This window comes from Homarus americanus, unplaced genomic scaffold, assembly GCF_018991925.1.
Source record: "Homarus americanus isolate GMGI-L3 unplaced genomic scaffold, GMGI_Hamer_2.0 scaffold37415, whole genome shotgun sequence".
NCBI classification, from domain to species: Eukaryota; Metazoa; Arthropoda; class Malacostraca; order Decapoda; family Nephropidae; genus Homarus; species Homarus americanus.
In genome coordinates, this window is record NW_024757301.1 from 12,639 (window position 1) to 25,585 (window position 12,947).

At 41.8% G+C, this 12,947-nt stretch overlaps 2 protein-coding genes across 2 annotated transcripts; both read right to left on the bottom strand.

Annotated features, from left to right (window-relative positions):
• Positions 1-210: 210 nt before the first annotated feature.
• Positions 211-5,985, bottom strand: LOC121857429 (O-acyltransferase like protein-like; the record flags this gene model as incomplete). Its single annotated transcript, XM_042353480.1, has 7 exons — positions 211-264; positions 906-1,046; positions 2,494-2,689; positions 2,831-2,957; positions 5,041-5,140; positions 5,666-5,759; positions 5,899-5,985. Coding segments are annotated over 6 exons (648 nt in total), but the record flags the coding sequence as incomplete, so codon positions are not given.
• Positions 5,971-10,900, bottom strand: LOC121857426 (nose resistant to fluoxetine protein 6-like). Its single transcript, XM_042353478.1, has 7 exons — positions 10,708-10,900; positions 10,306-10,412; positions 9,721-9,812; positions 9,311-9,419; positions 8,941-9,025; positions 6,337-6,497; positions 5,971-6,082 (listed from the first exon to the last, which is right to left on the bottom strand). Exons 2-7 carry the CDS (start codon positions 10,341-10,343, stop codon positions 5,986-5,988), a joined length of 582 nt encoding a protein of 193 aa, XP_042209412.1. The 5' UTR covers positions 10,344-10,412; positions 10,708-10,900; the 3' UTR covers positions 5,971-5,985.
• Positions 10,901-12,947: the final 2,047 nt, after the last annotated feature.

A 12,947-nucleotide genomic window follows, 5' to 3' on the forward strand; every position in this document is an offset into this window, starting at 1 on the left:
GTTGTCGCGTCCTACAGGAGAGTGCAGCGCCATTCTCTGGGGTCGAGGAGGTCAGCTGTCCTCTGGTAGAGAGTGTTTGTGTTAACTGTGTAATATAAGTATTTATTATGATTGTCCAAAAAATTGCTAGATAATACATGAATCACCGTTCACCCAATCACCAGAACTTACCAGGACGTCCCAGCAGGATCCTCTCCAAGCCAATTCAACAGAGGCCAACACAGCCACGAAGAAGGAGATCACATTACACCACGTCTCCATAATCTAAGCAGGTGGTACTTTGTGAGGGTTGTGTGGTACCTGGTGACGCTTATATAATACCTGGTTAAGTTTTACCTTATGAGTTTATTCATGATGGTAAATTTGTTCATTATAATATATACCATTATTGTTCCAACCTAGCAACCTAATCTAACACAACTTACTACAGCAACCTAATCTAACACAGCTTACCCTACCTTAGTAACCTAATCTAACACCTTACCCTACCTTAATTTAACCTAATCTAACACAATTCCCTACCTTAACTTAACTAATCTAACACAGCTTACCTACCTTGCTTAAACTTATTTACAACTTCCCTACCTTAATTTAACCTAATCTAACACAACACCCTACCTTAACTTAACCTAATCTAACACAATTTCCTACCTCAATTTAACCTAATCAACACAACACCCTACCTTAAACTAATCTAACACAACTTACCCTACCTTAACTTAAACTAATCTAACAAACAACTTACCTACCTTAATTTAACCTAATCTAGCACAACTTACCTACTTATTTAACCTAATCTAACACAACTTACCTAATTTAACATACTCTAACCTAACTTAACCTACTGCTTCTAACCTAACCTAACCCTACCCTAACCATAATAATCAACAACACTTCATAAATACCAGGCTGATGTAAGAGTAGTAGTAGGGTACCCTCGCCTGATACACGATTGCGAATTGCATTGTTAGAGTCACTAGGTACATGGTGTAGGTCAGACGGCTAAGTGGCTGCCAGATGGGGTGGCGAGAAGTCATTCACGAGGCCTGTAGTGAAGACAATATTGAGGTCAGGTCATAAAAACATAAGAATGGAGGAAACTGCAACACGCCTGTTGGCCCATACTGGGCTGTCCCGTTTACACCCAACCCCTATTGCTCATATAAGCATCCAATCTGTGTTTGAAGCTATTCAGCGTATTCGAGTTAATGATGATATTTGGTAACCTGTTCCACTCATCCACTACTCTGTTTCCAAACCAGTGTTTATGTATTTCGCGCCGAAATCTAAATTTGTTTAATTTAAAACCATTGTTACGAGTTCGCTCCTGGTTGAATAGTTTGAGTTCCTTTGTAATGTCCCCTTTGCTTAGCCCTGCCTTCCACTTATACACCTCCATCAGGTCGCCCCTCTCTCTACGTCTCTCGAGGGAGTGCAAATTAAGATGCTTTAACCTGTCTCTTTACTCAAGGTTCCTAATGCCCGGGATTAGTCTTGTCATTGTCCTCTGAATTCTTTCCAAGATTTCTATATCCATTCTGTAATACGGTGACCAGAACTGAACTGCGTAATCCAGGTGTGGTCTCACAAGCGCAAGATACAGTTTTAGGATGACCTCGCTAGTCCTGTAACTAACACTCCTTTGTATGAACCCAAGTAATTTATTAGCCTTGTTACGAGTAAAAACACATTGTTTACTTGGCTTAAGGTTCCTACTTATCATTACTCCTAAATATTTCTCGCAGTCGGATTTCTCTATGGCATCGTTGTTCATCTGGTATCTGGTTTCCCTGTTTACATCTCCTATACTGAATACTTTATATTTGTCCACGTTGAAATTCATATGCCATTTTTCAGACCATTCGAAAAATGGTCAGTTCAGGGAGGGTTGGGTTAGTTCATGTTAGGCTACGTGGGTCCTTTTTAGACCTATTAGGTCCTCAATCCTAATAGTTCCCAGTTTTAATAGGTTCCAATTTATGCTGCCTTGATCTTTAGGACTAGAGAGCTATTACAACTGGGTACCAATTTTAATAGATTAGGAAAGGACAGGGCAGGATGGGTCAGGTCAGGTCAGGTAAGGACAGGTCAGATCAAGTTTAATAGGCATCCTCATCCTTGAATTTATTGATGTAACTCAATTCAAGTTTATCTATTTTTATATCCTTTTGTGACATAGGAATACATAAGACTTAAGAAGGAAGGAAGTAAAATAAAGAAGAAATGAACGAAAAGAAACAATTTGGGGGGCAAATTTTCTCACACATTTTGGAACTGATTTGTAGGACCCGAGATACTATTGTCAGCCACACACACACACACACACACACACATAGATCCATAAACTGAGTCTTTCTAGAGATTCTGGTATTCAGTGAATGTATCTAGTTAAGGGAGAGTTAAGGTAGAGTCTCAGTGTAATATTGTCACCTAATTGGCCATAGTGTGGTATAAGAATAACTATGGTTATAAGTGTGGTAAAAGACTCCTCACCACCAGCTCCGTAATGACAGGCGTAGATAATCCAGGCCATCACTACACCCCACATGAACCGCTGCAGCCCACCGTACACCACCTGGGTCACGATGTCATAGTCAGCTTTGGGTGGCACGGTGTTGTAGCTCCACACCCCAAACACAAGCAACACTCCGGTACACACAGCTGCCGTCCACCCACCCACTACCTGCCACTGGAAACAACAAGGAAGATTAGTCGACAGGTTAAGTTAGGTTTGGTGGTGAAGAAATCTTGGTGTATGTAATAATAGTAGAAGCAAGGGGTTAAAGCACACACACATACACACAAAAGACATGGGGAACATCTCTCTCACCTTCTTCAGGACGACTCGCTTGTGATCTTGAGTATACATGATGTAGCCCAGCCAGATTCCGACGAGCCACGGCCCTGCACGACACCACGGCGTTAAGTAGACCTTGTTGTAGTACACATCTGCGTTACTGGAGTGTGAGAAGTAGAGGTTAATGAAATGATTAGTTAAAAGGTAATCAAGTTAGATCACTTGAGTAGTTAAGACCAAATTTATTTCATTCAATGTTAATTTAATGTGATCTAAATAATGGTAATCTAATTAATCTAACCTAAGGTATTCTAGCTTAATGGTAATCTAACCTAACCTAAATTAACATAATATAATCTAACCTAATATAACCGATCAAGCCTAATCTAACCTAACCAAACCAACCCAACCCATCCCAACCCAACCCAACCCAACCCAACCCAACCCAACCCAACCCAACCCAACCCAACCCAACCCAACCTAACCTAACCTAAAAACGTTTGGATATTCAATAAGAACATAAGAACATAAGAAAATAAGAAGTCTGCAATGGGCCGGTTGGCCTGTGCATGGCAGCTCCTGTCGAGAGTTACAACCACTCTCTATCATCCATGAATCTATCAAGCCTCATTTTGAAACTTTCCAGAGTTCCAGCACTTACTACAAAGTTGGTAAGCTTGTTCCACTCGTCCACCACCCTATTTGTGAACCAGTTTCTTCCTATCTCCCTCCTAAACCTAAACTTATCCAATTTAAATCCGTTGCTCCGAGTCCTATCCTGCTCGGATATTATAAGAACTTTATCTATATCCCCTTTATTGATTCCTTTCACCCACTTAAATACTTCTATCATATCTCCCTGCACTCTTCGTCTTTCTAGGGAATGCAAGTTAAGTTTCTTTAACCTATCCTGATATGGAAGGTTTCTAAGTCCCGGAATCATTTTCGTCATTCTTCGCTGCACCGACTCTAGTGAATTGATATCCATTCTATAATAAGGGCACCAGAACTGAACCGCATAATCGAGGTGCGGCCTGACTAGCGCAAGATATAGTTGCAATAAGACCTCTGCACTCTTATTACTTACACTTCTAGATATAAAACCCAATACTCTGTTTGCCTTATTTCGAACATTAACGCACTGTTTTCTAGGCCGTAGGTCCGGGCTTACAAGTACCCCTAGGTCTCCTTCACAAGTCGACTTCTCTAGGTTGATGATGTTAAGGCTGTATACATTTTCAGTATTTGTTCTTCCAATATCAAGTACGCTGCACTTGCTGGTGTTGAATTTCATTTGCCATTTTTCAGACCACCCCTGCACCTGCAGTTTATTTAGATCCTCCTGTAATGCATTTGCATCCTGCCCTGAATTAATCTGCCGCCCTATTTTGGTGTCATCCGCAAACTTGCTTATGTCACTGCTGATCCCAGTATCTAGATCGTTTATGTTGATTATGAACAAGAGTGGGCCTAGTACTGACCCCTGGGGAACCCCACTGGTTACACGGCCCCACTCAGATTTAACACCATCTACGCTGACCCTCTGCCTTCTATCGGTGAGCCATGATTTTATCCAATTTGATTCTTTCCCCTCGATACCATGAGCCATAATTTTTCTCAGAAGCCTCTGATGCGGTACTCTGTCAAATGCTTTGCTAAAGTCTAAGTAAATAACATCGTAATTTTCGTCATTATCTACTACCTCGAAGACTTTCCTAAAAAACACCAACAGATTTGTTAGACAAGATTTTCCCTTTGTAAAACCATGTTGCGAGTCGTAGATTAATTTGCTTTTCTCTAGATGCGATCGGATGCTATCTGTTATAATTGATTCAAGAAATTTCCCCACTACTGACGTCAAACTGATCCGCCGGTAATTTGACGCTGATGCTCTGTCTCCCTTTTTGAATATGGGTACTACATTTGCCTGTTTCCACAAGTCTGGCACAACTCCGGTGTCTAATAATTTTGTAAATAAATTTACAAGGGATCCGTTAATCTGTTCCCTACACTCTTTCAAGACTCGAGGGATTTTGTCTTCTTTAGTTTATTTATCCTCTTAAGAACATCCTCTGTTCTGATAGTGATATTCTTTAATTTCTCTTCTTCCTTTCCCCTAAATATGAGTTCCATCTCTGGAATTTCCTAGCGAATTTCTTCTGTGAAAACTGATAAGAAGTAGTTGTTCAATGCTTTGCTTATTTCTTCACTGCCATTTATCACTTCTCCCCTCCCTGACTTACCGAGCTACTAAGAAGGAAGAGGGAGGCAGGTCATAGGTGTAGATAATCTGGGCAGGGATGTAGATGGACAACACACACAGCACATACATCCAGACCTTACCTAGTATAATACAATGGAAAATACAGCATTAATACACGGCTCTTGTATACTATCATACATACTAACTAAACTAAATACAACACACTATCACAGCATTATACGTCTAGCTGTTTATTAAGTGTTTATATTGGTTAAATTTCTATTCATAAGTTATTTGTTTACTGTAAGATGGCGTTCTGTGCTCTCTGCTTTGAGGGGTACAGTTTGGATTAGGGCCTTGATTTTTGTCTCTGTCCTATTGGGGTCTAGTAGATCATTGGCGTGTAAGATATACTTCATTTTCCCTGATTGAATGTTCTTATAGGCAACAGGTACAGTGGAATCATTATATAACGGACATCTCTCCATATAATCCGTTAGATGGAGAGTTTCATCACATCTAACGGACTCTTAATATATCGGAATCTCATCTCTATATAATTCATTAGATGGAGGTTTCACATTTAATGGGATTTTGATATAACGGACTTTCCTTGCCATATAGTCCGTTAAATAGAGGTTTCACTGTATAAAAGCTGGACTCACCAACGGGAGCGTAGTAATATAATGGTAGGAAGATTAAGGGAGCCACCAGGTATAACTGTGTGCCGACGGCCAGGTACCAACACTGACCCAAACACTGAAACAGGTAAATACATTGACACACCTCTTGTATGTAGAAGCCATAAAGTATATGAGTAAGTTATATAAGGTAGGAGACCATAATATAATAAGTTCTTAACCTAACCTAACCTATAGGACCCTCTCTCCTTACTTACGTCTCCTCCAAGTCCTAGTCCTGCAGGCTCGTTCACAAAGTTGTTTATGAATAAGATGTCCCTCCACCAGATTTGACTACAGGTCGCCTACCAGTAGTGCCAGAAGTCAGCGAAGAAGCCAGACATGAAGAAGTGGACGACGGTGGCGTAGAGACCGGTGACGATGGCGATGGCTGGGACTAATCTGTGAGAGGACGTGAGAGTTACTTGAGCGTTACCTCTCTAACCTAACCTAACCTAACCTAACCTAAACCTAACCTAACCTAAACCTAAACCTACAACGAGCACCTACCTGAAGTCTTACCGAGAACATATGGTGATAAAAAAAAAATCTCTGATCTTGTTTTATTTTCCCGAAGACCGAAAAAAGATACTAAATGGTGTCCATCCTCAACCTGTATATTGTAATTAGTGAGAAAAAATGTTCATACATCCTACCTGACTAATCTGTGTAGAAAAAACAGAGCGACGTTGAACTTCCCAGTCCTCTTGAGTTGCCTGAAGGCGCTGCAGGACAAGAGGAGGCCGCCCACCATGAAGAAGGTGTCCACGCTGAAGTAGGCGTTCGCGATCGCTTGATACAGGAACTTGTTTACTCTCTGACACAACACAATACATCCTCTTAATAGTTGTTCATACTTTCTTATTGTCATACATTCTTGTTGTCATACTTTCTTATTGTCGTACTTGTTGTCATACTTGTTGTCATACTTTCTTATTGTCATACTTGTTGTCATACTTGTTGTCAAACTTTCTTGTCATACTTTCTTGTTGTCATACTTGTTGTCAACTTTCTTGTTGTCAACTTTCTTGTTGTCATACTTGTCGTCATACCTTCTTGTTGTCAACTTTCTTGTTGTCATACTTGTCGTCATACTTTCTTGTTGTCATACTTGTCGTCATACTTGTTGTCGTACTTGTTGTCAACTTTCTTGTTGTCATACTTGTCATCATACTTATTGTCATACTTTCTTATTGTCATACTTATTGTCATATTTCATACAGGGTGTAGCAAAAACAAAATACACATTACTTTACAAATTTTCGTGGGGTCACGTGAATACTTGAACAGGATTAAACAGCAACATTGTCCTTATATGTATGTGAAGTCTCCTTAATGTGGACACTGTAGCTGGTATACTACGACCTTCACCAGACTTCCACGATAATTTATATGACAATGTGTTTTCTTTTTGAGACACCCTGTACAGTGAGTGTGGTGGGGCATTGAAGAGGGTGTGTGTGGGTGTGGAGGTGTGTGGGTATATGGGTTTGTGGGGGGGTGTGGGGCGTGTGTGGGTGTGTGTGTGTGTGTGTGAGTTCTCGTCGTCGTGTTTTATGGGGAAAGAGATGGATTCAAGGAGTGAAAGTGGGTCAGGCGGATACATACATACATACATACAGACAGACATACATACATGCAGACAGACAGACAGACATACATACATACATACAGACAGACAGACATACATACATACAGACAGACAGACACGGGCAGACATCATAAAGAGATAAAAAAAAAATATACTCTACATATGACCTTCACCACAACACGTCACCACAACACACCTTCACCACAACACGTCACCACAACACACCTTTATCACAACACGTCACCACAACACACCTTCACCACAACACGTCACCACAACACACCTTTATCACAACACGTCACCACAACACACCTTCACCACAACACGTCACCACAACACACCTTCACCACAACACGTCAGCACAACACTTCACCACAACACGTCACCACAACACGTCACCACAACACTTCACCACAACACGTCACCACAACACGTCACCACAACACGTCACCACAACACTTCACCACAACACGTCACCACAACACGTCACCACAACACTTCACCATAACACTTCACCATAACACTTCACCACAACACTTCACCACAACACTTCATCACAACACTTCAACATGTCACCACAACACTTCACCACAACACTTCACCAAGTCATCACAATACTTCACCACAACACGTCACCACAACACGTCATCACAACACGCACAACACGTCACAACAACACGTCACCACAACACTTCACCACAACACGTCACCACAACACTTCACCACAACGTCATCACACTTCACCACAACACGTCATCACAACACGTCACCACAACACGTCACAACAACATCATCACAACACTTCACCACAACACTTCACCACAACACTTCACCACAACACTTCATCACAACACTTCACCACAACACTTCACCACAACACTTCACCACGTCATCACAATACTTCACTACAACACGTCATTACAACACGTCACCACAACACGTCACAACAACACGTCACCACAACATGTCACCACAACACTTCACCACAACACTTCACCACAACGTCATCACAACACTTCACCACAACACTTCACAACAATTCACTGCAACACGTCACCACAACATGTCACCACAACACTTCACCACAACGTCATCACAACACGTCACCACAACACGTCATCACAACACTTGACCACAACACTTGACCACAACGTCATCACAACACGTCACCACAACACGTCATCACAACACGTCATCACAACACGTCACCAGCACGTCACAACACGTCACCACAACACCACCACAACACTTCACCACACACTTCACCACAACCACAACACTTCACAACAACGTCATCACAACACGTCACCACAACACGTCACCGCAACGCTGAACCACAACACTTCATCACAACACTTCATCACAACACTTCACCACAACACTTCACCACAACGTCATCACAACACGTCACCACAACACGTCACCACAACACGTCACCACAACGTCATCACAACACGTCACTACAACACGTCACTACAACACTTCACCACAACACTTCACCACAACGCCATCACAACACGTCACCACAACACGTCATCACAACACGTCACCACAACACTTCACCACAACACTTCACCACAACACTTCACCACAACACTTCACAACAACGTCATCACAACACGTCACCACAACACGTCATCACAACACGTCACCACAACACGTCACTCACCTTCCACATGTCCTGGGTGTTAGCGTTCAGTTGTAAGGAAGCAGACTGTTGGTGACCGAAGATTACCCAAGTCATGGACAACACCCTGGCGGAGATACTCGACCTTATTGGCTTGTAGGAAGGGAAGGAAAGAGGGAGGGTAGTAGGGAGGGAAGGAAGGGGGGTAGTAGGGAGGGAAGGAAGGAGGAGAGAGGGTAGTTACACTGTAGGAAGAGTACTACGTTAGGATACAGTTATAGTTACACTGTAGGAAGAGTACTACGTTAGGATACAGTTATAGTTACACTGTAGGAAGAGTACTACGTTAGGATACAGTTATAGTTACACTGTAGGGAGAGTACTCTGTGACAGTGAGGGATAAAGTACTTACTTAATGCCATGTAAACACGATATGGTGCCGGGAGAAGACTTGGTGTTCAGCTCAAACAGTTTCTGGGTGTTGGTGTAAACTGAGAAGGGCAACAAGTACTTGAGCCCACCTGTTGGAGATATAATAATAATATTAATGTTTCTTTAGTGATACTGGTTCAGTTTACAATAATAACTACACAATAACCTCAAGTCATGACCTTTGCATTCTTTACATAATGTGGGTCTTGTTATCACCCTGATTATAATTAAAATAACAATAATAATCATCTTTAGTTATCATATAGAATGTAGGTTTAAATATTGCCTAAACATAATTGATCTTCTCTGATATCAAGCTCAATCATACGTACATAGATGTTGTCAGAAATGTATCATACATAGAGGAAGGTTTTGGCAGACCCGACTGACCTTTCGCCAAGGTTTTGTTGTTGGTGTTCTGTATGTAGACGTCGACGATGCCAGCCGCCAGCATCAGTGAGAAGAGAATGCTGACCACAGTGCTATGGAGGAGGTGAAGGTGTGGGGTTAGTAGTAGTTGGAGGAGGGGAGAGGGGGAGGGGGGAGAGAAGGAGAAGGGAGAGGGAGAGGAAAGAGGAGGAAAGGGGAAGGGGAAGAGGGAGGGGAGGAGAGGAGGAGGGGGTGGAGTGGTTTACTTGAAATGGTACTTTGTTTTAAGTCCTAGATCAAAAGGAGACAATGATTTGGATGAGAGAGAGAGAGAGAGAGAGAGAGAGAGAGAGAGAGAGAGAGTGAGTCCTTAGCAGCAAAAGTAATGTGGATCATCGACTATATATATATATATATATATATATATATATATATATATATATATATATATATATATATATATATATATATATATATATATATATATATATATATATATATATCATCTATGTTGCGAGGTGACAGAGAAGGGGGAAGGAGGATGGAAGAAGGGGGAAAGCAAGAGCACAATAACAAAATACAAAACGAAAGACTCAGGTTACGTACATGAAGGCGATATCCCCAGCAGTGAAGGCGGTAAACATTTCATCTGGTTGGCAGAAGGTATAGAGCAAATTGTAGTCTTTCTCCCAGTACTCCTGCACCAAGCTGGCCTGGTGGGGGAGAAAGAGGAGTCGAAGATAAGGAGGAGTCAGGGATAAGGAGTGAGGGAGAAGTAGGAGTGGGGGAGGAGAGAAGGAGGAGGAGACAAGCTGTAACGGTGTATTAAACAAACCAGTATACTATCACACCCTATCATACATTAGTAGACACAGCATCCTTAAAGGGGGTTTCGAACTGGAGACTAAACGACCAATAAACACCACTAACCACTCCACCACTGCATCCACGAGTCAAAACAAGCTTTACAAGAATCAACCAAGAACTTAACGAGCTTACAAGCCTTACCCACAACTCCTCCGTTGAACAAACATCAGGTATACAGGTAGCATAGCGGAAGAACGTGCCATTGGTCACTTTATCGTTGATAATGAAAGGTGTGAGGCCCAGGTGTTCAAGGGTGACAGGCAGGTTGATGTGGTGAACCGTCTTCTTGTGGCTGGCCTTCCTGGTGGTGAGAACGATGTCATATTATACCACAGGGAGATAAAGGGTGATGTACGGTGATATAGGGAGATATAGGAAGATGCAGGGTGATGCAGGGAGACTTCACTGGGTGCATGCCTCCAACACCTCCAGAAACACACAAACCAGGCAATTAATCGGTGGTCAACCAGGGTGTGAAGTTAACGCTGACCCCCGAACACGTTCGCATGGATAAATAAATTAAATACGAACATGATAGTATATACCATGATGTTGGAGTTTCTAAACAGGTCACTGGTCATTTGAACCAGCTGTTCCACCAATGGGCTTTGACCGGAGAGCTTGACAGACGCCCACCGTGCCTCGAGGCTCTCCTTCGCTCAACAGTATGTCTATATTGAGTCGTGTTCTCCCAACAACCATGGCCGTTTCCATGTGTGGCGCCGAAACAACACAAGGTAGCATACCTATAATGTTATGTTTACAACCTGTAATGTGGTTAATTTTAGTATACTGTGTATCATATTACTCTATGGAATCCCGTATATCTTGCAGTAATTAACAGATCATAATTTGATATTTAATGGAAGAATATAACAAAGTGGTAAGGTCTACATTATTTTACGGAGATATGATCGACACAATATCTATGAACGGAGTGGCCGAGTGAGGGTGAATGTGTGGGGGTGGGAGACTCTCCCGGCGTCGGGGATGTCAGAGATTCAGGGACAGTTTAGTGCCGAAAGATGTCTTGACATCCTTAATTATTTTTTCCTCTCCTCTCTCCGTGAGAGGAATTTTCACTTCCCTCTCGGCCCCATAATATTTGCTACTACTGACAATCACAAGGTAAACTACTGCTACAAACTGCCTTGCAGTAGTTAATAGTTTGGTTAATTACACAGGGAAACCAAGAAACGCCTTTCATGAATTAAGTTTAAGGTGATTGACTTTCTTTGCTTTGTCTGGAGTCTGTTAAAATATTAAACCACACACTATACCAGACAGATGTGTTAGTAGCTTTGGTTTAGTCGTGGTGTGGGCTGTTCGTCCTGACACAACACACACGTCTCCGGAAGCCTTCACTTTCGGAATTAGAAAATAATTTAAAATGTGTTCTACCGTTATTTGTTATGTTTTAATACATATTCATCGTCTTTCCTTTTGTTCCCGTTTGTTTGTTTGTTTTTAATAAGCAAACAAAGCGGGATAAACCAATTAAGCAAGTCTGGATACTTTTTCTCACCAGTTGACTGACACCACATTGAGACATCGATGACGTAAGTGTTTCCAGGGTTCGGGAACAGGTTTTCGATACACCAGACTCAATCATCCCAAAACGAGCCAGCATACGAACTAAAAATTGACATACAATCTTGTGTAATACATTGCCTTGTACTTTATAATTAGAACAGATAAAGATCTTTAAAGTTACATGTGTGGAGAAACGAATGAATAAAACACGACGAACCACAGTCTCATAGTACTGGGACGAGGTCTTGAATCTGCCTCGTTTCGCGGTTTCGGATTTATGAGAATGAGAATGTCAACAAAGGCCTCAAACAAGACAAGACTTCACAGTGCTGTCTCTGGCGCGTGACGGTAAGGAGTTACACGAAGGCTTATAGACAAACATATAGCTGGTGAAAGGTCTGAAACTGACGAGCACTGTAAAGTATCGTCAAGTGTGTGTCAGTGTTGTAAAGTGTTTGTAAGTGTCAAGAAGGTTCGTAAGTGTCACAGAGTAGTGTAACTGTGGGTGCCAAAAACACCTACACGTGTCATAAGAGTGGTATAGTGTCGTGAAGTGGCACAAGGTGAGAGTGCCATAAAATGCCAAGGTATGTCACAAAGATTCACGCAATATAAAAAAAAAGATAAAATACTTTTAAGTGCCATTAGGTGTGATAAAGTGCCATTAAGTTAATAAGTGTCGCATAATGTCGTAAGATGTGGTGCACATTGAAAACAGTGCTATGAATGTCAGAAGTGTGTCATGAAGTGTCCTAAAGTGTATCATGAAGTGTCCTAAAGTGTATCATGAAGTGTCCTACAGTGTCAAAGTGTCCTAAAGTGTCAGTATCCTAAAGTGTCAAAGTGTC